At 41.0% G+C, this 20,441-nt stretch overlaps 1 protein-coding gene across 6 annotated transcripts in view; it reads right to left on the bottom strand.

The window, feature by feature from the left end:
• SMYD3 (SET and MYND domain containing 3) overlaps positions 1-20,441 on the bottom strand; it is a 669,850-nt gene that overhangs the window by 4,072 nt on the left and 645,337 nt on the right. For all 6 annotated transcript variants that reach the window (XM_044762764.2, XM_044762763.1, XM_070501459.1 and 3 more), the window contains one exon: positions 10,629-10,737. In XM_044762764.2, the coding sequence (XP_044618699.1) occupies positions 10,629-10,737 (109 nt within the window). The remainder of the gene's footprint in view (positions 1-10,628; positions 10,738-20,441) is intronic.

Below are 20,441 nucleotides of genomic sequence, written 5' to 3'. Positions count from 1 at the left end.
CAAGTGAGCTGGGCAACAGTTCTCAGTGGTAAGAAGAGAGCCCTGTGTAGCCACAGGCACAGGCTGGCTCTCCATGGCCGACACAGCCCTTCAGTCCAGCGGGAAGCTCAGGAGGGCTTTTCTCCCCAAAAAACAGATTTACAATAAATCTCTGACAAACCAGAGCAATTGTTTCCTGTAGCTCTGTGTCTCCCTTCTCTCAGCTCCTCCTAACTGCCATGCACACGCATGTCAGAAAGGACAATTTTGGTTGAATTTCCTGCAGCAGTATATAAAACAGATTAAGGAAATATAAAATGGGAGCCAGCTTGTGCTGGGCAAAGCTTATCTCTCTCCATTAAATTTTATTTTCTTAATGGTAGCATTTAAAAAGAGCCTGCGCAGAATCTTTCACAGAGGACTCATTTGAAGGCTCCAAGGGAGTTGCTGCATCCGTGTACAGACTCTAAATGTCACACGAGAAATGGCAGCACAGATTGTCTGCCACATGACAGGCATGCTTCACTCAGGAATAAAGACAGGGTCCCCAGAAATGATTCCAATCTCATCACAGCTCTTTTTTTTAAAGTAATTTAAAAATTGTGGTTATATATTAAATAAAATGAATTAAATCAAATTATGATTTAAAGTTGCAAACAATACAGCTTTCTTATTAATTTTTAATACAGATATATTAAGCTTATCAAGGATCTCACATACTCTCTACCATGAGCCTGAGGGAATCCAATAAATGACTTCCCCAAGCATGATTTAAATATGGATATAAAATCAGAGAGAAAAGAATTGCATGCATGAAAAGAACTCTGGAATCAGATCACAAGAGGGAAAAATGCAAGTTTTCTTATTCTGCTCATCTCAGGAGGAAAGTAGAGTGGAGGGTGGGGGAAGGGAGCTGGGGCATCCAAACGGGGACTTGAAAGAAGCAAGCCCTACACATCAAGCAGCTCCAGAGCCACAGAAGCCCTGTAAATGGCTCAGAAGCCATCGTAAAACGGGCAGCAGAAAATTCCAAATCCTTTGATCACCCGCCTGAGCGCAGCAGCACCCCTGCTGGCTCTGCTCTGCTCTACACCTTGAATAACTAAAAGTGTAGGATTCGCTGAGAGGACCTGTCCTCCTGGGAAGTAGAATTTCCTTAACGAAAACATCTATCCATTCATTCGCTAAACACTGTGTAAGCAGCGACAATGAGTAAGACTTGGCCCTTGCCCTGGGAAGAGCTCTGGCACAGCCAGGAGACAGAATTAGAGCAGGGCAGTGTGCAATAACGGGAGATGTAAGGTGCTGGTGTGCACAGAGAGGGAGCACCAGCGCAGCCCGGGGGGACCTCAGCAAGGGTCACAGATTTGGTGAGCTCAGGCTGTGCCTTCCAGTGGCAGCAGATATTCCAGAAAACAGTTGCTGCTGTGTCGCTATGTTTAATCAATTAACCCAATGAATATTTATTGAGCTCCTGAGGGACCCTTAAGAAGAGCCGTCTCCTCTTGGAGCCCCAGTTTCCTCACTTGAATAATGAGGACATTGGACTAGATAAGTTCTAGGGGCAAACCAAGTCCCAGGCACAGAGCGAGGAGGTGCAGATTGGGTCCTCCTTCCAAATACTGTGTTATTGATTTCTAATTTAATTCCACTGTGGTCAGAGAATTTACTTTGTATGACCTGAATCCTTTTACATCTACTGAGACTCGTTTTATAGCCCAGAATATGATCTATCTTGCTATATGTTCTGTGGGTGCTTGAGAAGAATGTTTATTTTGCTATTGTTGGGTGCAGTGTTTTATGAATGTCAATTAGATTGTGTTGGTTGATGGTGCTGTTAAATTCTTTCATATCCTGGCTGATTTTCTGTCTAGTTGTTCTGTCGGTTGCTGACAGAGGGGTGTTGATGTCTCCAGCTATACCTGTATCCATTACAAGTCTAGTGTCTCTTTCAGTTCTATCAGTTTTTGTTTCCCCCATTTTGTACTGGGCTGTTTGGAGCATAGACATTTAGGATTGCTATGTCTTCTTGGTAAATTGCCTTTTTTTTTTTTCCATTATATAATGTCCCTAATAAAATTTTCTTTACTGTGAAGTCTACTTTATCTGCTATTAATATAGCCACTCCAGCTTTCTTTTCATTAATCATGTTTTCAGGATACATCTTTTTCCTTCCTTTTACTTTTAACCTGCCTATATCATTATATTTAAAGTTCTTATAGACAGTATAGAGTTGGGTCATTAAAAAAAAATCCATTCTACTAAACCTGTCATTTAATTGGTGTATTTAGATAATTTACATTTTACTGAAACCATTTACATAATTAATATGGGTATTAACACATTAGGATTTAGTTTGCCACTTTACTTTTTATTTTCTGTTTATTCTGGGGTTTTTGTTTCTATTTTCTTTTTTGTCCATTTCCTGTGAGTTACTTAAACGTTTTTTTAGAATTCCATTCTGTAGGTTACACTTCTGAGTGCATAGCTTTTTTAGTGGTTGCTCTAGGTCTTACATTATATATACATAACTTATCACATTCTACTGGCATCGTCATTTTACCAGTTCAAGAAATCTGACCTCCTTGTATGTCTTTACCCTCCGCTATTTGGAATATAAGTGTCCTAAATATTTCCACTATGTACATTTAGAACCACATCAATGTTATCATTTTTGCTTCAACTATCAAACATAACCTAGAAAACTCAAGAGAAGGAAAGTCTATTTTTCTTCCCTGTAATTTTGTTTACCATGTTCTTTCTTCTTCCTGATATTCCAAGATTCTTTCTTTTATCATTTCCTTTCTATTTAGAGAATTCCTTTAGCCATTCTTTTACAATAGGTCTGCTGGTGACAAGTTCTCTTAGTTTTCCTTCATCTGAGAATGTCTTGATTTACCTTTCTTTCTTGAAGGATATTTTTGCTGAATATAGGTTTTTGGGTTAACAGTTCTTTTCTTCAGTCCTTGAAATATGTTGCACCACTTTTGTCTGGCCTCCACGGTTTCTGATGAGAAAATCACTGTACCTCAGATCGTTTTTCTCCAATAGGCAAGATGTCATTTTTCTCTTGCTGCCTTTAAGGTATTTTCTTTGTCTTTAGTTTTCAGAACTTTGACTACGATAAGTCTTGGTATGGATTTCTTTGGATTTTCTCTGTTTGGGATTCAGTTAGCTTCTTGAATCTGCAGGTATTTATATTTTTGCCAAGTATGAGGCAGTTTTCCACCATTATCTCTGTTCTTAAAAAATGTTTTATTGCGGTAAAAAAATACATATCTATAACATCATAAAACCTACCATTTAAATCATTTTTAAGTGTCTAGTTTAGTGGTATTAAGTACATTCATATTGTGCAACCACCACCACTATCCATATCCAGAACTTCTGCATTATCCCAAACTGAAACTGTGTACCCACTAAGCAATAACTCTCCGCTCCCTTCTCTCTTCAGCGCCCGGTAACCACTATTCTACTTTCTGTTTCTGTTTCTGACTACTCCAGCTACCTCATATAAGTAGAATGACACAACATTTGTCATTTTGTGACTGGCTTATTTCATTTAGCATAATGTCTTCAAGGTTCATCCATGTTGCAGCATGTGCCAGAATTAATTTCCTTTTTAAGGCTGAATAGTATTCTATTTTCTGTAGATCCCACATCTTATTTATCCATTTATCCATCCATGGACATTTAGGTTGTTTCCACCTTTTGATTATTTTGAATAATGCTACTATGAACTTTGGTGTAGAAATATCTGTTCAAGTCCTTGCTTTCAATTCTTTATATATATATATCCAGAAATAGAATTGCTGGATCAAATGACAATTCTATATTTCATTTTTTTGAGGAACTGCCATACTATTTTTTCCAAGTAGCTGCACCATTCTGCATTCCTATCAGTAATGCAAAAGGGTTCTAATTTTTCCACATCCACACCAACACCTGTTGATTTCTGCTTTTTTGATAACAGCCATTGTAATAGGTGAGAAGTGGTATCTCATTGTAGCTTTGATTTGCACGTCCCTAATGATTAGTGATATTACGTATCTTTTTATGCACATTTTGGCCATTTGTATATCTTCTTTAGAAAAATGTCTATTCAAGTCCTTTGCCCATTTTTGAATTGGATTGTTTTGTTGTTGTTGAGTTTTAGTTCTCTATATATTCTGGATATTAATCTTTTATCAGATATGTAATTTGCAAATATTTTCCCATTTTGTGGGTTGCCTTTTTACTCAGTTCATAGTGTCTTTTGATGCATAAAAGTTTTTAATTTTGATGAAGTCCAGGTTGTCTATTTTTTCTTTTGTTGACTGTATCTTTGGTGTTATATCCAAAAATCATTGCCAAAACCAATGTCATGAAGCTTTTCCTTTATCTTTTCTTTTAAGAGTTTTATTGTTTTGGGTCTTCTATTTAGGTCTTTAAGCCATGGGTTACGTTTTTTATATGGTGTTAGATAAGGGTCCAACTTCATTTCCTTGCATATGGATATCCAGTTTTCCCAACACCATTTGTTGAAGAGACTGTCCTTTTCCCATTGAGTGGTCTTGGTACCCTTGTCAAAACTCATTTGACCATATATGTGAGAATTTACTTTGGGTTCTCTATTCTATTCCATTGGTCTATACGGCTGTCTTTATGCCAATATCACACTGTTTTGATTACTATAGCTTTGTAGTAAATTCTGAAATTGGAAGTGTGTGTCCTCCAACTTTTTTCTTCTTTTTCAAGATTGTTATGGCTATTGGGGTCCCTTCAGGTTTCATACGAATCTTAGGATGAATTTTTCCGCTTTTGAAAAAAATATCATTGGGATTTTGATAGAGATTGCACTGAATCTGTATATTGCCTTGGGTAGTACTGACATCTTAACAACATGAAGCTCTCTAGTCATGAACATGGGATGTTATTCTGTTTTGTCTTCTTTAATATTTTTCAGCAGTGTTTCGTACTTGTCAGTGTATAAATCTTTCGCCTCTTTGGTTAGGTTAATTCCTAAGTACTTTATTCTGTTAGATGCTATAGTAAATGGAACTGTTTTCCTAATTTCCTTTTTGGATTGTTCACTGCCAGTGTACAGAAACATAACTGACTTTTGCATGTTAATTTTATGTCCTACTACTTTGCTGACTTTCCTAGTTTTAACAGTTCTTTTGTGGAATATTTTGGGGTTTCCACATATAAGATCATGTCATCTGTGAACAGAAATAACTTTACTTCCTCCTTTCCAATGTGGATGCTTCTGTCATTATTTCTTCAAGCACTTTTTATGCCCCACACTCTTTCTCTTCTGCAAGGACTCCAACGTTAGGCCTTTTACTAGTCCCATAGACCCTTGAAGCTCTGTTCAATTTACCTTTTTTCAGTCATTTTCTCTCTCTTTCTCAGACTGGGTAGCTTCTATTATTCTGTCTTTAAGTTCTCTATCTTTAAGCTCATACCTCTATTCACTCCATTTTGTTGTTAAGCTCCAGTCTGTTTAATTTGGTAACTGAGTTTATCAGTTCTATTCGCTGCTTCTTTATCTCTTCTATTTCTTTGCTGAGACTTTCTATCTTTCCATTTGTTTTGAGGGTGTTTGTAATGCTCGTTGAAACATTTTTATGATGGCTGCTTTAAAATCCATCATATAATTCTAGCATCTCTCTTATCTTGGAGTTGGCATCTACTGATTGTCTTTTTTCATTAAGACTGAGATTTTCCCGGTTCTTGGTATGATGAGTGATTTTCAATTGAAGTTTGGACATTTTGAGTTTTCTGTTGAGATTCTGTATTTTATTTAAACCTTCTGTTTTAGCTGGCTTTCTCTGACACTGATCCAGCAGGAGAATGAGCGGATGACAGCTTGTTCCTGCCAGGTCGAGGTATAAGTCCAGGTTCCTCACTTGGCTCCTTGTTACCACTGGACTTAGACTTTCTGGTGCGTAAATTTCTGCTTGTTTCCTTTAATATGACTTACTCATTATGCTTTCATTTTACTGACCATTCTCTTGTTCTTTTTTGGTTCAGAAACATATTTTTAAAACTAATATTCTCCATGTGGAGGTCATTCATAACTATCAGAGCCAGGGACTTCCAAACAACTCTTTGAAGGCATTACTGACAATGATGGCACATCATCTCTGCATGGCCTCTTGTCCTTACTCTCTCTGTCTCATCTGCCCACAGGTTAAGGTGTGATGTTACACATTTAGAGGACAGCATTTTCACCTAGAGGCTGTGGGCACTTAGAGAGTCCATGGGGAGACTTCAGGGGGACCCAGAAGCCCCCTTTCCAACCAAATATACAAAATGGTGTGTGTATATACATTTTTCTCTGGTGAGTCAGTGGTTCTTACCTGATTCCTAAACAACAACACGACCAAAGAGGTTAAGAATCACTGTAACAGATTAAGAAATGGGAACAATAGAATTGCATGCTCTAAATCAGCCATTTAGGGGGCTGGAAATCGGGTGTAGGCTGCAGTCAATAGAGACCGGCGTGGTTGTCCTTTGAGCTCTCCCTGGATGTGCTGCAGTAGCTAATAACTGTGCAGGAGTGAGAGGAGCAATGCCCAGGACTTGCAGCCTGTGCTTTCTGTTCAAGTCCAGGAAAAGATAAAAAGATTCTCAAAACGTAAAATGCTTCAACAAAATGCAATGAGAAGGGAAAAAACATTACAGTGTAATATAAGAAATTTACATCTGAATGAAAAATGGTTATTAAGGGGGAAGTGTGACTTTCTCAACCTGACTTCAGCTAACCAAGCAGTACTCATAAAGCAGCCAGTCTGGCCCGGGTGAGGGAGGCGCAGTGCTCAGAGCTCACGGAAGAGAAACAGGTTCACTGATGAGACAGTCCAGATGTGGACAGCTGCTCATGAGGTCCAAGAAGTCAAACTAGTGGCTAACAAAATTCTTCCAAGAAATAAATGGAAAGAAATGAAAGCAGATTAAATACTGGAGAAAGCAGGAGGGAAGCACTGTGAAGGGACCCCAGGACTGTCCTGTGGCAGCAATCACAAGAATTTCAGCTGAGCCCAGTGGAGATGGAAGCCCAAACCAAATCAGCGCTGGGCTAAGTGGATTCCTTTCCTGGAGGAGGCTGGGGCGTAATTGAATCTGTAAAAAATTTCTGTTTCTGAGGCTTTACTGATTTCTGTTCCAAACTCAGCCTTTGAAACCCTTATTCAAGCTATTTCATCCCATTATTTCCAAAGGTTCTAAGACAAGAAAGAATATCTAGGGTGTCAGTCTATAGAGAACATCAGTTTCAAAAGGCAAAGAATATATCTTCCCTTTCCCCTCTCTGGGTCACCTGAGCCCTGAGAAAGCTCAGGAAGAGCAGCTTTCTGCAGAACGAAACTGACCTGCTTTTAGACTCATAGGTCCTATGATGAGCCTGCGAAGATGGACGTGTTCAGGCTGCCCTTTTGCTAGCAAATGGTCAGCAAAGGTTGTGAGAAGATGAGGTCTATCAGTAGAGCCACATACTGCTAAGAGAACACAGTCAGGATGGAGCCTTTCAAGTCCGCTCCTCGTTAAAAAAATCCATTCATTCAAGTATGTATTTGATAGAACTTGCTGTGTTTGGGGCATGTGTGTCTATGGTAGGTGGCACCAGGAGATACAAAAGGCACATAAGTCAGGGTCCCTTGCAGAACTTCCACTCACCTTGGGAAGACAGAACACAGTCATGTGAACTGCTGGGGAGCAGTTATACAACGTAATTATTCAACAGGGAAAACACCGTATAACCCTACACTACAAACACAAGTGCTAAAGGGACCGGCGAGTGGGGCAGTGACCAGAATGAGGGCTCTGATAACAGTAATAATCCAAAATGCCTGGAACTTGGGAAAACATACTCACACACACTACCTCACTTACTCCTCAAAACAACTCTACAGAATAGGTATTACCTCTATTTTAAAAATAAGAAAATCATATTCAGAGGGATTAAGAGACTTGCTTCAAGTCATAAAACTAGTAAATGGTGGGACTGGGACCTGAACCTTCTGACTCTCAATCCGAGTGCTCTTTCTACTAGGCAACTCTGCTGGGGATGCACATTTGTGTTTTGGTTTAATCAGAACCCGGCAAGAGACTCAGCGACTTTCCAGAGCCAAACAAGAAGTCTGGGGTAAGGCCATGACTTAACCCCAGGCCTCATGGCAGACCTTCTGAGGCTGCTTGAAGATCTTCCATTTGACAGCTATCAGCGTCCATGTTTGGGCTTATCTTTGGTACCAGGAGCAGAAGATGCGAAAATGATTACCAAGGGACGATTCCGGAGGAGGTGCAGCAACCTCACAGGACATGAGGAAGACAGACTGGAACTGGGCTCGAGGAGTGTACAAGGGCAATAAGAGTGTCATAAGAAGGGATGGTGATGGCCAGCACCATCCACCCAGCCCACGTCATCCTGTGAAAGCCTCTCCAGATGTCTGTCTCAGTTCTTTCAGCCTCGTCTGCTCCAAGAGTTCTGTGTGCAAGGGCAACAACAAAGCCTCACAGGAAGAACAGAGGAGAGCCAGATCTCCCCTGATTTCTCTCCCACATTCTCCTCCAAGTTGGCACCAGGAACTCAGGAGATCTGGAGGGATTTCTTCACACCGATCTCACTAGGGAGCGTCGTCGATTTACCTGGGCCAGTCTAGAGGAAAAGAACAGAGCCTTGGACTCCAGCCTGGATTTAATGACTTCTTCACATGTCCGTCTCCTCCACCAAATTGTAAGGACAACACTGTGTCTTACTCAGATTAATAGAAGCATTTAATCAACACATGTTGAATTAAATTGAACAAACTAGACCTGGCTCTGCCTCAGTGTGACTTTAGACAAGCTCTTCAACATCTCCCAGACTTAGCTCCTTCACTTTTCACATGGGAATGAAATACCTGACCTGCTGGCCTTAACATGGCTGTCATCTGCCATGAGGACCACATAAGAACATGTATGTATGAGCAGTAGGAATACTTCCCAGTCCCATATAAACACAAAGGATTAACTTGATCACTTATAAAACACCTACTTGCAGGTGACCCTGGGTTGGGTACATCACATACTTGGGAAATTTCCTCAACATCATCTTTCTATCAAAACTTTCACACAGCAGACCCTCAATTAAGTATTTATGCCTGCCTAACTGATGTGACTGTCTGACAACTATTACCAGACCAGAAAAGGAAAGTTTTCCCTGAGACTGCAAGAGATCACCAGACGTTCTTCCATCAGGCTGGGTAAAGACGTCAGACAAGGTAAAAAGAACAGGAAGAGCTGTGTGCCTTTAGGAATCCTAGTGTTCTTCCTGTTGCCCATGGGCTTATTTCAGTCATGGATGAGGAAAAGGCAACATGGCTAGAATTCAACAAAAACTAGCATTAGGGAATCTCATTTCTAAGACTCACTCAGGCATTTGTTATTTTTCTCATCTAACTGTGAGTAGCCGCCAATGTTATGAGACCAACCAGCCCCTGGACACTTCCTGAAAGATCCTAATATAGGGTCCAGATCTCTCCACTGTGGCTTATCTGCAGACAAGGGCATCGTGGCCCAGAGGACCCTGCTAAAATGTCACGTTCCCCATGAAACTCCACACACAAGGTCTCGACACGACCTGCAAACAGCTGGACCAAGTGAGCACATGAGCTCTCCTTTGGGAAGCCATGGTTTGGATGGGAGAGAGCTCTGTGGGGCTGGAAAGGCCAGGACAGCAGAGGGCCCTAGGCCCCCAAGGGCAGAGGAGACTCACTCAGAGGGTGAAAATAAACATTATTCTTTGACGACATATTCAAATAGGGACCCAGGCCTTCCATTTAGTTTCTGGGCACTTATTGCTGGCATTGTATTGACCTCTGCCCCTCCCTCCTCCTTCCACCAACAGCGAACACTTCCTAAGTTCCAGGTACTATGCGGGGAGTTGACCTGGTTACAAAGACAACCACAAAGACCTTACAGTCTCCTGGCTGGGGGTCAGGTATTCCTACTACTATGTGATAAGTGCTCCACTGGCAGAGTGAGCAAAGCGTTGTAGTAGTACCAGGAGAAAACAACATTCGAGCAGACCCTTAAAAGATCAGTCAAGTTCTGCCAGGCCCAGGGGGTGGGGTGGAGAGGGCATCTAAGACAGAAGAAACAGCTTCATAAAGACCTAAGTGGAAGAAGTTCAGGGTGTCTTTGGCAACACGCGTGGCTCAGTGTACATGGGCTGTGTGCAGAGGGAGGGAAGGCTGGGGGCTGTGGAGGCTGCAAAGGTGGACTGCAGACAGATGGTCAAGGGGCTGGCCTGACAGGCAAGGGCTATGGACCACGTTCTGTGGGCAGGCAGTCAGGGGCATGGGGAAGTGGGCCCTGTCCACTGTGGGGTAGGGCACAGGTGCAGGGTGCTCTGGGGCCAGTTTGCACTAGTCAGTGAGAGTTGGTTGCTAAATTGTCATGATTTTTGTGAGCTGGTTGATTTACATTGATAGTTTAAAATCAGCCATGGTGGGTGATTTTAAACAGAAATTGGCAAACATCACAAATCAGTTTTTTTCAGAGCTGGTTGTTAAACATTTATGGGCATGTGTGTGTAGAGTTGCTAAAAATCCCAAGGAAGAAGCCTAGCAACAGCCAGAACAAGGCAGTCCCGGCAGAAGTCCAGGCAATGCTGGCACACTCACCAGTCTCAGATTCTTCATGGCCTGGGGAAACATGCCTTGGTGTAACTGCAGTTTGCCAACCTTCATCACCTGCACACCTCTGACGGGGTGGCTTCCCGGGTAAAAGATCCTGGAAGAAAGCAGATGGCAACCAGTGTCAGTAGCTCTCACGCTGGCAGCCAGCATTTCATCGGGAGACATGGAAGTGGGAGCAAACGCCAGCTGAGAATGTCAGTGAGCTACTGGGAGGAAATTAGCTTTGCGATCCGGGAGAATGCAGTACTGAGGGGGCTGAGCACGGTATGGGTCTCCTGCTCTCCAGAATGCCTTTTGCACGAGGAAGAAGAAAAGACAGGATGGGAATGCCTCTCTAATAATCACCAGAGAAAAGAACAAGCGTGGACCCCTGCCTTGACATTTGGGAGGAGGTGAGGGAGAGAACCAGCTAACCTTGTCCTCCACCCCCGCCACGCAGCTCCAGCACTGAGGACGGCCTTGCAACAGAAGATGGCCTCTCAGGACACACTTGTTCAGCAAATGAGTGAAGACTTCCATGACTCCCATCCAGATACTACTACACCCTCCTTTTAGCTGCAAAGCCCTTTGAATCTCAGCTGTAGAGTTCACCACAATCCCCCTTCTTACAGGCCCTTGTGTGTTTATTTTATCATCTCACTGGATTATCGAGGTTTTTATTCAGGCGCCCCGTCTGTGTTTGCCATGATGTCCTGCATGTGGGAGGAACTCGATACATATCTGACCTTTTTCACACATAACAACAGAATAGGGTGTTACAGATGACCAAAGAATGAAAGCTTAGGGCTAGGATTCAGACCCAATGTGACTTCAGTTTGAGTCAACAAGAATTTATTATACTGGATTCAACAAAATGTGTACAGTTTGGCCTCTTCTGTCCCCCACATCCTCTATTCTCAGAGTCTCCTGAGCTCCCGCTGCACATACAGGATTGCTCCTGGGGCTGAGGGAAATACACACTGTGTGTGGTGTGTGTGTGAAAATATATCATATGTATATGAGCTTTTTCCTCAAGGTTCCATAATCCCATTAGACACAAGACAAACCTCCAGACAATAGTTAAACATATTACAGGATAGAGCATGGTTTAGTGCTCAAATAAGGCCTGCCTTAGTACATGGTAATGCTCAGTTCAACTTTGTTGACCTGAACTGAGAAAATGATACAGGAGTCATAGAGAGGAGACTGACGGTTGGACCAGGGAAGGCTTCCTGGAGGAGGGAAACAGGACTCAAATTAGCTCCCGAGCATTTGGGAAGCCTTGGCTGACTGGGCAGAAGGGAAGTGCATCCCGACTGTTAGCGCAAGTGAGGGCTCGCTCCACACGCTGCTGGTCAGAGGCCGTGGCTGCTGCCCGCACATGTCAGTAAGATAATCCGAAGAGTCACGGCTTACGTAGGGCTTGCCATGCGCCAAGCACTGTTCTAACTGCTTCTCGTTTATGAGTTCATGGAACCCACATTTAAGCTCTACTGTGCAACAGGGATGAGGTTGAGTTACCAGGAGAGTTACGAATATTCTCTGGTAAGTGTGCACGTATCAGCAAACCCCTCACTCCCCCTGAACCTCGGCTCTTCCCCACATGAAATGTGATCTAGAAACTTTTTTCATTCATGCTCTTAAAAAAGTGGAAAGCAGTACCTGAGAGGGAGGTATTTAAATCAATAGAAGTTTAAAGAACTGAAAAGGGAGGGGAGGAGAGAAAAACAAAGGAGACACCTGGGTCCTGGACTTTTCTCCATCTTCTGAGTATGCCAAGAGACCAATCACTTCACCTCTCACCCCTTACAAAATGAACATCATTATCTACTTGTGTGGAAAAGATTTTAAGATCCCTAGACAAAAGGCTTAAGTACAGGACGCCATTATCAGCAGGTAATTGCCCTGGACACTTTCCTTGAAAAGCACACCTGGATTTGGGATTTTATTTTATTGCTATGAATGTGGCATAATTAAACTTAAAGGCCAAAAAGTAATTTTATACTAATAATCATTCCACTCAGTGGATGTCTGTCATGTCAGTTAGTAGAAGGAAAGAAAATCTTCAGTTCTATGATGCAGAGAAAGTGGGGCATGATTATGCCACGACAGGTACCCGCTCTGGCTGCTTAAAGCTATTCAAAACCGCGGTGGAGTTTAACAAGGGGAGGAGGAGGAAGCGTCTGTGAGGGGACTTGCACACAAACATTTGCAGAGCAGTCTCGCAGCCCTGGCAGGGGTGCTGATCGTGTGCCTGGATTGTTTTCGGAGGCCTCCCAGCTGACACATGGAATAAGAATCATGATTTCTTGCTGGAATAGCACCCCAGGGAAAAGTGGTGAAGCTCACCATGCTGGGAGAAGTTCTCCACCTAGGGCGTGAGCTCTCATCAACTTTACCGCACGTGACAGTGACAAGGAGGGAGGAGGGCCTGCGTGTAGCCTTCAATCATGGGACTGTCAAAAATCCAGCCAGGCTGAGAGCCTGAACCAGAGAAGGAATCAGGGGTACCTGACGCCTGTGAGGACTAAAGCAGGAGCTTGAGTGAGGAGGTGAGGGGAAGGCATACCCATGAGACACCAGGTTCTGTGCCTGGCGCTGTAAGAGCCGCAGAGATGTCCACGGTGAGTCCCTGCCCTTAATTAGCGTACAGTCTAGTTGCAGATATGAGGCGAATTAAATCCTGATGCAGAGAGGACTGTGAGAGCTGCTGGACCACTGTACAGACAACGGCTCTTCCAGAAGCAGCAGGGACCACTGTGATCAGGGGAGGCTTCTTGGAGCAGCAGAGCTGAGCTGGTTCTGACTGGAAGAGGTGATGGGCTCCTGGGACAAGCATGTGGGGCATGAGAAGGGACAGGTAGCTCTGGCAATGGTACAGGAGGCTGCCTACACAGGGCCAGTGAGTGCACTAGTCTGGCCGGCAGAGGACAGAGGGAGTGGAGGTGCCTCGAGGCCAGGCTGTGCAGAGGCACAAATGCAAAGCTAGGAAGTTTGGACTTCTGCGTGTAGGCAGCTGGGCACTGCCAAAGGGGGCTGAGAGCATTTCATTAGAACAGGAAACAAAGAAAATTGGAGAAGAGACCCTAGGGGGAGAGGACTTTAGGCAGGATGGTGGGAATGACAGAAAAGAAGGATGTGAAGCAAAAAAAATGCTATTCAGCTGATTCAACAGAACCTGGAGACCTGCTGGGGTACAGCAGGGTCAGGGCCGACTCCGAGATTCAGAAACAGAAATGCCACCACAAAAACACAAGCAAACTATGTAACGACAAAATCATTCGACAAGGCATTCTGCTTGTTTGGGTGGCATAAATTTTCTTTTCATAGGTACAACTGATAGCAATCACATGCTCCAAAATTCAGGGCCTAAAATGGAAAAACTGCCTTTGGTGTTTCTGGAGTGAATAAGAACAGAGGAAGGAATGTGTGTAAACACATAAAGAAAAGCAGCAGCACACAGATCAGCTTTAACTCAGACCCACAAGCACCAAGATCTTGCTGCCATACTTTACAAGGAGGCTGACAATGAGAGAACTGGGATGTGTCAAGTTAAAAGAATGTAGAGAAGAAAATACCTGATGGCAGGACCTATGCAGTTGGTCTTGCTGAGGTTTTTCTACATGACGCAATTACCAATCACACCACTTATTACAGGTAGCAGTTTCAACATTTATAGGACAGGAGAAACCATTTATTGTTCAGACGATTTTTTTAGAACTGATGTAAAATACATCACTAAATTTAAAAGGAGAGCTTAACTTGCCTATATAAACTGTATTTCAGAGTAACCAAATAGCTCTAGTATATGAATTTCAGCTGACAAATGTGCAATGATGATGGAATTAGAAAAATCATCATTTTGCAAGTCCTGGAAAAATAATTGATCAGGAAAAATATTACTAGATGAAACCAGTAGATCAAAGAATGATGGAGAATTTTTCAATGGATGGATTAGATTACTACCATCTGGACCCACTGATCAATCTTACCATCACTAAAGTGGGACAACCAGACATCATGTGCTATCTGATATGATGCAATAGGAATTATTTCACACTACCTATAAAAACATCCTTGCCAAAACAAAAAAATAACTAACATAAAAGAAGGAGAAACTGAATTTAATCAAGCCCATAAAGTTAAATTCCCTTTCATAGGAAAAACAAGTGACAGAGGAACAAATAAAAGCTACCAGGTAAATCCTAGATATGGGAAATTCTACCAGGCCTTGACCTAGGATCTTCAACAGGTCAGTGCACGAGAAGAGAAAGATGGCAAAGGAGGAGAACTCTTTAGATTAAGACATTTAAGAGACAGAACCAGATGTAATGTGTAGATCCTGTGCTTCTTAAACAAAACAACTATAAAAAGACATTTCTGAGACCATCTAGGAAATTTGAACATGAAATGATATTGTGGGTATATAAGAAAATGTCTACATTTTTCAGAGATACAAAGTGAAGTATGCATGGATAAAATGAGGTAATGTCTGAGATTTGATTTAAACTTATTCAGCAGAATTTCTTCCAGGTAGTGCTGGATTAGCTTGCTTCAGATCAAATTCTTTGCTAAGAACAAGCAAAGTTAGACAAAATGTTTTTAAAAAACTGTCTGAAGGTCTCAAAGAGCCAGTGAAGCAGAGGAATCCTGAAGAGTCAAATTCACAGAAAGAACAGAAGCTCAAGAAGGTGATCCTTACATTTGTTGCTACTTTTCCCTTTGCTGATTTGAAAGTAGAAGGAGATAGGTTAAACAGCGGAGCAGAGGCTCTGGCATTCTCACAGATCTGAAGACACAGAAATTCGAGTTCAGGGCTCAAGTGGGATGAGAAGGAGGCCTAGTAAACATGGCTGGCTTTCATTCGTGACCCCCAGAGGGCTATAATCTAGGAATAGCGGTAAGCCCGAAATAGACCAGTCCTCACAAAGACTGAATCAGTTCAAACTCTAATTGGATTAAGGTGATCTGTTTCTACCTTGACTGCAAGAAGCAAAGGCAAATTCCCTCTGAAGGAAGATAACATCATTCTGAACCTCAAGTTATCTCTCCAATTTTTCTACACTATGTCCTGTGTTCAATAAAATTATAAGCAGGCATTAAAAAAGACAAGGACTGTCTGAAAACCAAGAGAAAAACACAGATAATGAAATAGACCTATAGGTACTCAAATATTGAGGTTCCCATAGATAGACTTTAACTGTAATAAGTATGTTTGAAAAATTAATAGAAAAGAATTTTAGCAGAAAATTAGAAATTATACAAAAATAACCAATGAAAATTCTAGAACTGAAAAATAGAAAGCTGAAATGAAGAACTCAATAGTTTAACATGAGATGTGCCACAGCTGAGGAAAGCATTCGTGAACTGAAGGCAGGCCAAAGAACACATCAACTGCAAAACATGAAGAGACAATGAAATAGAAAATAAAGAGGGACACAAATCTCATACATGTTAACCTGAATCTCAAATGAGAGAAGGGAGAGAATTGGGCAGAAGCAATATATGAAGCCACAATGGCTGAGAATTTTCAAAAATAATGAAAGACAGCAAGTAACAGATTCAGAAATGCTAAGAACTGCAAAAAGAATAAAATAATTCAACAAAGGAGAAGAGGCAGGAGGGAAAGGTGAGAGAGAAAATAAGTGTTGCAAAATCTTGATAATTATTGAATCTGGATGACGGATATATGAAGGTACATTATATTATTCCATTTTTGTGTATGTTTGAATTTTTTCATAATTAAAAAAGCAGGACATTGGGTTTTGCTTTTTCACTTTCAGAAATTATGAACTCTGGTGGATAACTGCCTCAAGTTCCAGAAGATTTTGGAATTTTACTGAATTCTAAGCCTTATATAGAAATAAAATGATACACACAAGAGTGGCATACAATGGCCTTCCACACTGTTTCAAGACATCAGATAGACATTGACTCGATAGCTAGAATAACAGCAGATGCAGCAGCAGCTCACACTCAACATTAAGAGGCTTCATTTTAGGTCTTAAATCAAGTGTAGAAACTCAGCGCCATACCTCATGGGTAACTGGGACAAGGAGGCGTGAAAAGGCAGGTAGAGTCATTTGATGTTCCTTAGGGTCTGTTTAAGTTAAACCAGCTATTGTATGGAAGTTATTTATGCCTTTGTGGCAGGGTAGCTTTATTTGTAATATGATACCATTTTCATTGTTGTTAGTTAAAAAAAAACAAAACCTAACATCAGGAAACAAAACCAAAGAAAGAAAAGACAGACCATACTGTCTAAGAGACCACTTCAGAACAAGGAGAACTATTTCTTAGCTTTAATTAGACTTTAATTAATTCATAAGTTAGTCTGGAGAGATGCTGTTCCCCAAGTGGGATGATAAAGCCTTATTTCTCCATCACCTCTACTGCTTGGCTCTGTCGGTGATAGGAAGATCAGAACCATGAATTCTTAAATATTTCTGAAAGGGAAAGATCTGGAGTTCCAGTCTAGACTGAATCCTCAACTCATCTATGATTTCTGCTATTGGCCCCACATCACTGAGAAAGATGGATCTGCCACACCCTGACCCCCACCTTCCTGCCACCTGAGTATAACAAAATAAAATTCACAGTTCCTCTTATAATTCCACCATGTTACAACAGGATTTTAAAATGTTACAATGAGATGCCGTTTCATTGCAATGAGATTTTTCTTGGGTTTATTTTTATCCCATAAATGAGCAAGCAGGATCATTTTCCTTACACAAAGAATGCATTTCTACTTCTCTTAGTTTTGAACCAAATAGGTTCTTCACTCAAAGGGCAGGGCTTTCTTACTCTCAAAAGCTTTGACAACTTATAGTTGTACATGACCCATTGTTAGAAAGAACCTCTAAATCAGATAATAAGAACAAAAGAGCTTTTTGTCTGCTTTAAGTGTTCATGTAATTCAGGCTCAGGAGCAGAGGTTTTACAGTAGATAAATTAGAATGAAGGAGTTAGGAGGTCTGGGTTCAAGATCTGCTTCTTCCAAGCAGTTAGCTGGGTGACCACTCACATCACAATTAACCTGATGGTAAGAAACGAGACCTGAGTACATCTGGAAATACACAACAACGTATAAACAACGTAGTATTATTACGTTTCCAGGGCTAGTGAATGTATGGTAATTAGTTGTAACGCACTATTACATCCATGTTGAGATAAACATGGGGAAAAAATAATCTGATTTTCTTGCAAAGTTTAAAAAAAAATAGCCTGATAGCATCCAAATAGTTACTTTCCAACAGCCAAAAGACCCATCTGGATCACCTGTATGTTTGCCTGTTTCTTTTCAAATGCAAGTTGAATGTGTAGCAACACAAATACAAGCGTAGTGGGGACCGGGGTGGTTGAGAAGATTCTGGATGAGTGGCTGGCAGCTGGCTCATTAAGGAAAGACTTAAGTATCCAATTTTTAACCTAAAAGTTTGGGTTTTCATCTTTCTTTTTGAAAAATGAACTGAGAAGACATTGCCCATATTATATTTATAACTTTCAAATTAAAGGTGTTTAATTATTTTCATCTAACGCTGGATTTGTGCAGAAATTTCCTCCCCCTCTTGCTGGACCTGCTCGTGTGCTTCTCGGCCCGCTGGCAGTCTGGCTGGCAGCTGGGAGACCTCATGGGCTGTCCACGCAGTTGGCCCCGCACGTAGCACAGCGGTAAGAACTGTCAGACTTCCAGGGCGGGACAGGATTCCATTGTATGCCAATGGTTTCCTTTTCAATTCCTGCAATGGTGACAGTGCTGTCCTCTGTCTGGCTTTTGCCTGTCTCATATCTTGCAGCACTCTTTTTTTAGGGTATGAAATATTTACTAATATTTTGAAATATTTCAAAAAGGCCAGCTAGCATGACTGAATTATACTATAACTGTAATTTAGTTATTAAAATCCTTGAGGAAAAAATGGCAATGAGATTTTCATTACAAAAGTTGCACTTCTCCTCTGTAAGGTCTATTTATCCACTTACATGAGCACAAAAGACACCTCTGAAGTTCTGGTTGTGTACTCTAAAGCTCCAGAATATCTGAATACACACATGGTCATATCATTCCAAGATCGCCTCCTAAAAGGAAACCTGTGAGTAGAAATGTTAACGTTTATTTTCATAAATTGTTTTATTTATTTGAGCCTGTTAGTTCAAATTTATGAAAATTGGTTTGCATATTGTTTCTGGTAATACAGCAGGCTTGGGAGCCATACTGATTCTTTCACTGAAAACAATGTAAAATATGTGTGTACATTTTCTACAATGTAAAAAATGTGCTAGATAAAACATTTTAAAAAGTAATAAAATGCTGGCAAGATAGTAAGAAATTGTCAAGCCAAAAATCTAAGCAAACAAGGACCCCTGAGAAGTAAGTAGAATGTCGAAACTGCTATTGTATTGGTATGCTGGAGCCTCTGGCTTCACCTGCTTTTGGAGCTTGGGGGGCAGAAGAGCAAGCCCAGTGTCTACCCAACATTGTGGGTCTAACAGGGAATCCTCCCTTCTTGCCAATTACAGGAGACGGATCACATTCAAGAGTCACAGTAAGACTGACAGTGGAAGTTAGACGCCAGTAGAATGATATCTTCAATGTGCTTAGGAAAAACAATTCCTTGTCTAGTATTCTATATCTTCAAAAATATCTTTCAAGAATCAGGATAGACAGCTGAAGGATGTAGGGTGACTTTTTGAGTTGCTGAAAATGCTCTAAAATTGACTGTGGCGATGTTTGCACATCTCTTTGAATATACCAAAAACCACTGAATTGTACACTCTAAACGACTAAATTGTATGGATGTGAATTATAGCTCAACAAAGCTGTTCAAAAAAATCAGACATTAGCACCCCCCAAAAATGAAATAATCAGGTATAAATCTAACAAAATATATATAAGATCTGTATAAGGAAAACTGCCAAACTCTGATGAATGAAATCAAAGAAATACTAAATAAGCGGAGAAATATTCCACATTCACTGATAGGAAGATTCAATATTGTCAAGATTTCAGTTTTTCCCAACTTGATTTATAGATTCAATGCAATCTCAATCAAAAGGCCAGCAAGTTATTCTGTGGATGTCAACAAACTGATTTTAAAATTTATACCGAGAGGCAAAAGACCCACAATAGCCAACACAATGCCAAAAGAGAAGAACAAAGTTGGAGGACTGACACTATCCAACTTCAGAATTGACTATAAACCTACAGGAATCAAAGCAGTGTGGTACTGGTGAAAGAATAGACAGGTACATCAATGGAACAAAACAGAGAGCTCTGAAAGATAGATAAATATAGTCAACTGACCTTTGACAAAGGAGCAAAGGCAATACAATGGAGCAAAGACAGTTTTTTCAACAAATGGTGCTGGAACAACTGGACATCTACATGATAAAAAACTAATCTAGACACAGATCTTACACCCTCCACCAAAATGAACTCAAAATGGATCACAGATCTAAATGGAAAATGCAAACTATAAAACTCCTAGAAGATACCATAGGAGAAAACCTAGAAGATAATGGGTATGGTGAGGCCTTTTTAGATACAACACCAAAGACCTAATCCATGAAAGAAAGAACTGATAAACTGGACTTCGTTAAAATTAAAAACTTCTGCTCTGCAAAATACAGTGTCAGGGTAATGAGAAGATGTGCCACAGACTGAGAGAAAATATTTGCAAAAGATATATCTGATAAAGGATTTTTATCCTAAATATACAAAGAACTCAACACTAAGAAAAAAAAACAATAACCCAATTTAAAAAGTGGGCCAAAGACCTGAATGGTCACCTCACCAAAGAAGATTTACAGATGGCAAATAAG

This window comes from Equus asinus, chromosome 30 (genome assembly GCF_041296235.1).
Source record: "Equus asinus isolate D_3611 breed Donkey chromosome 30, EquAss-T2T_v2, whole genome shotgun sequence".
NCBI lineage: Eukaryota > Metazoa > Chordata > Mammalia > Perissodactyla > Equidae > Equus > Equus asinus.
The sequence above is the reverse complement of the archived record's forward strand: the minus strand, read 5'-3'. Positions and strand labels throughout refer to the sequence as shown.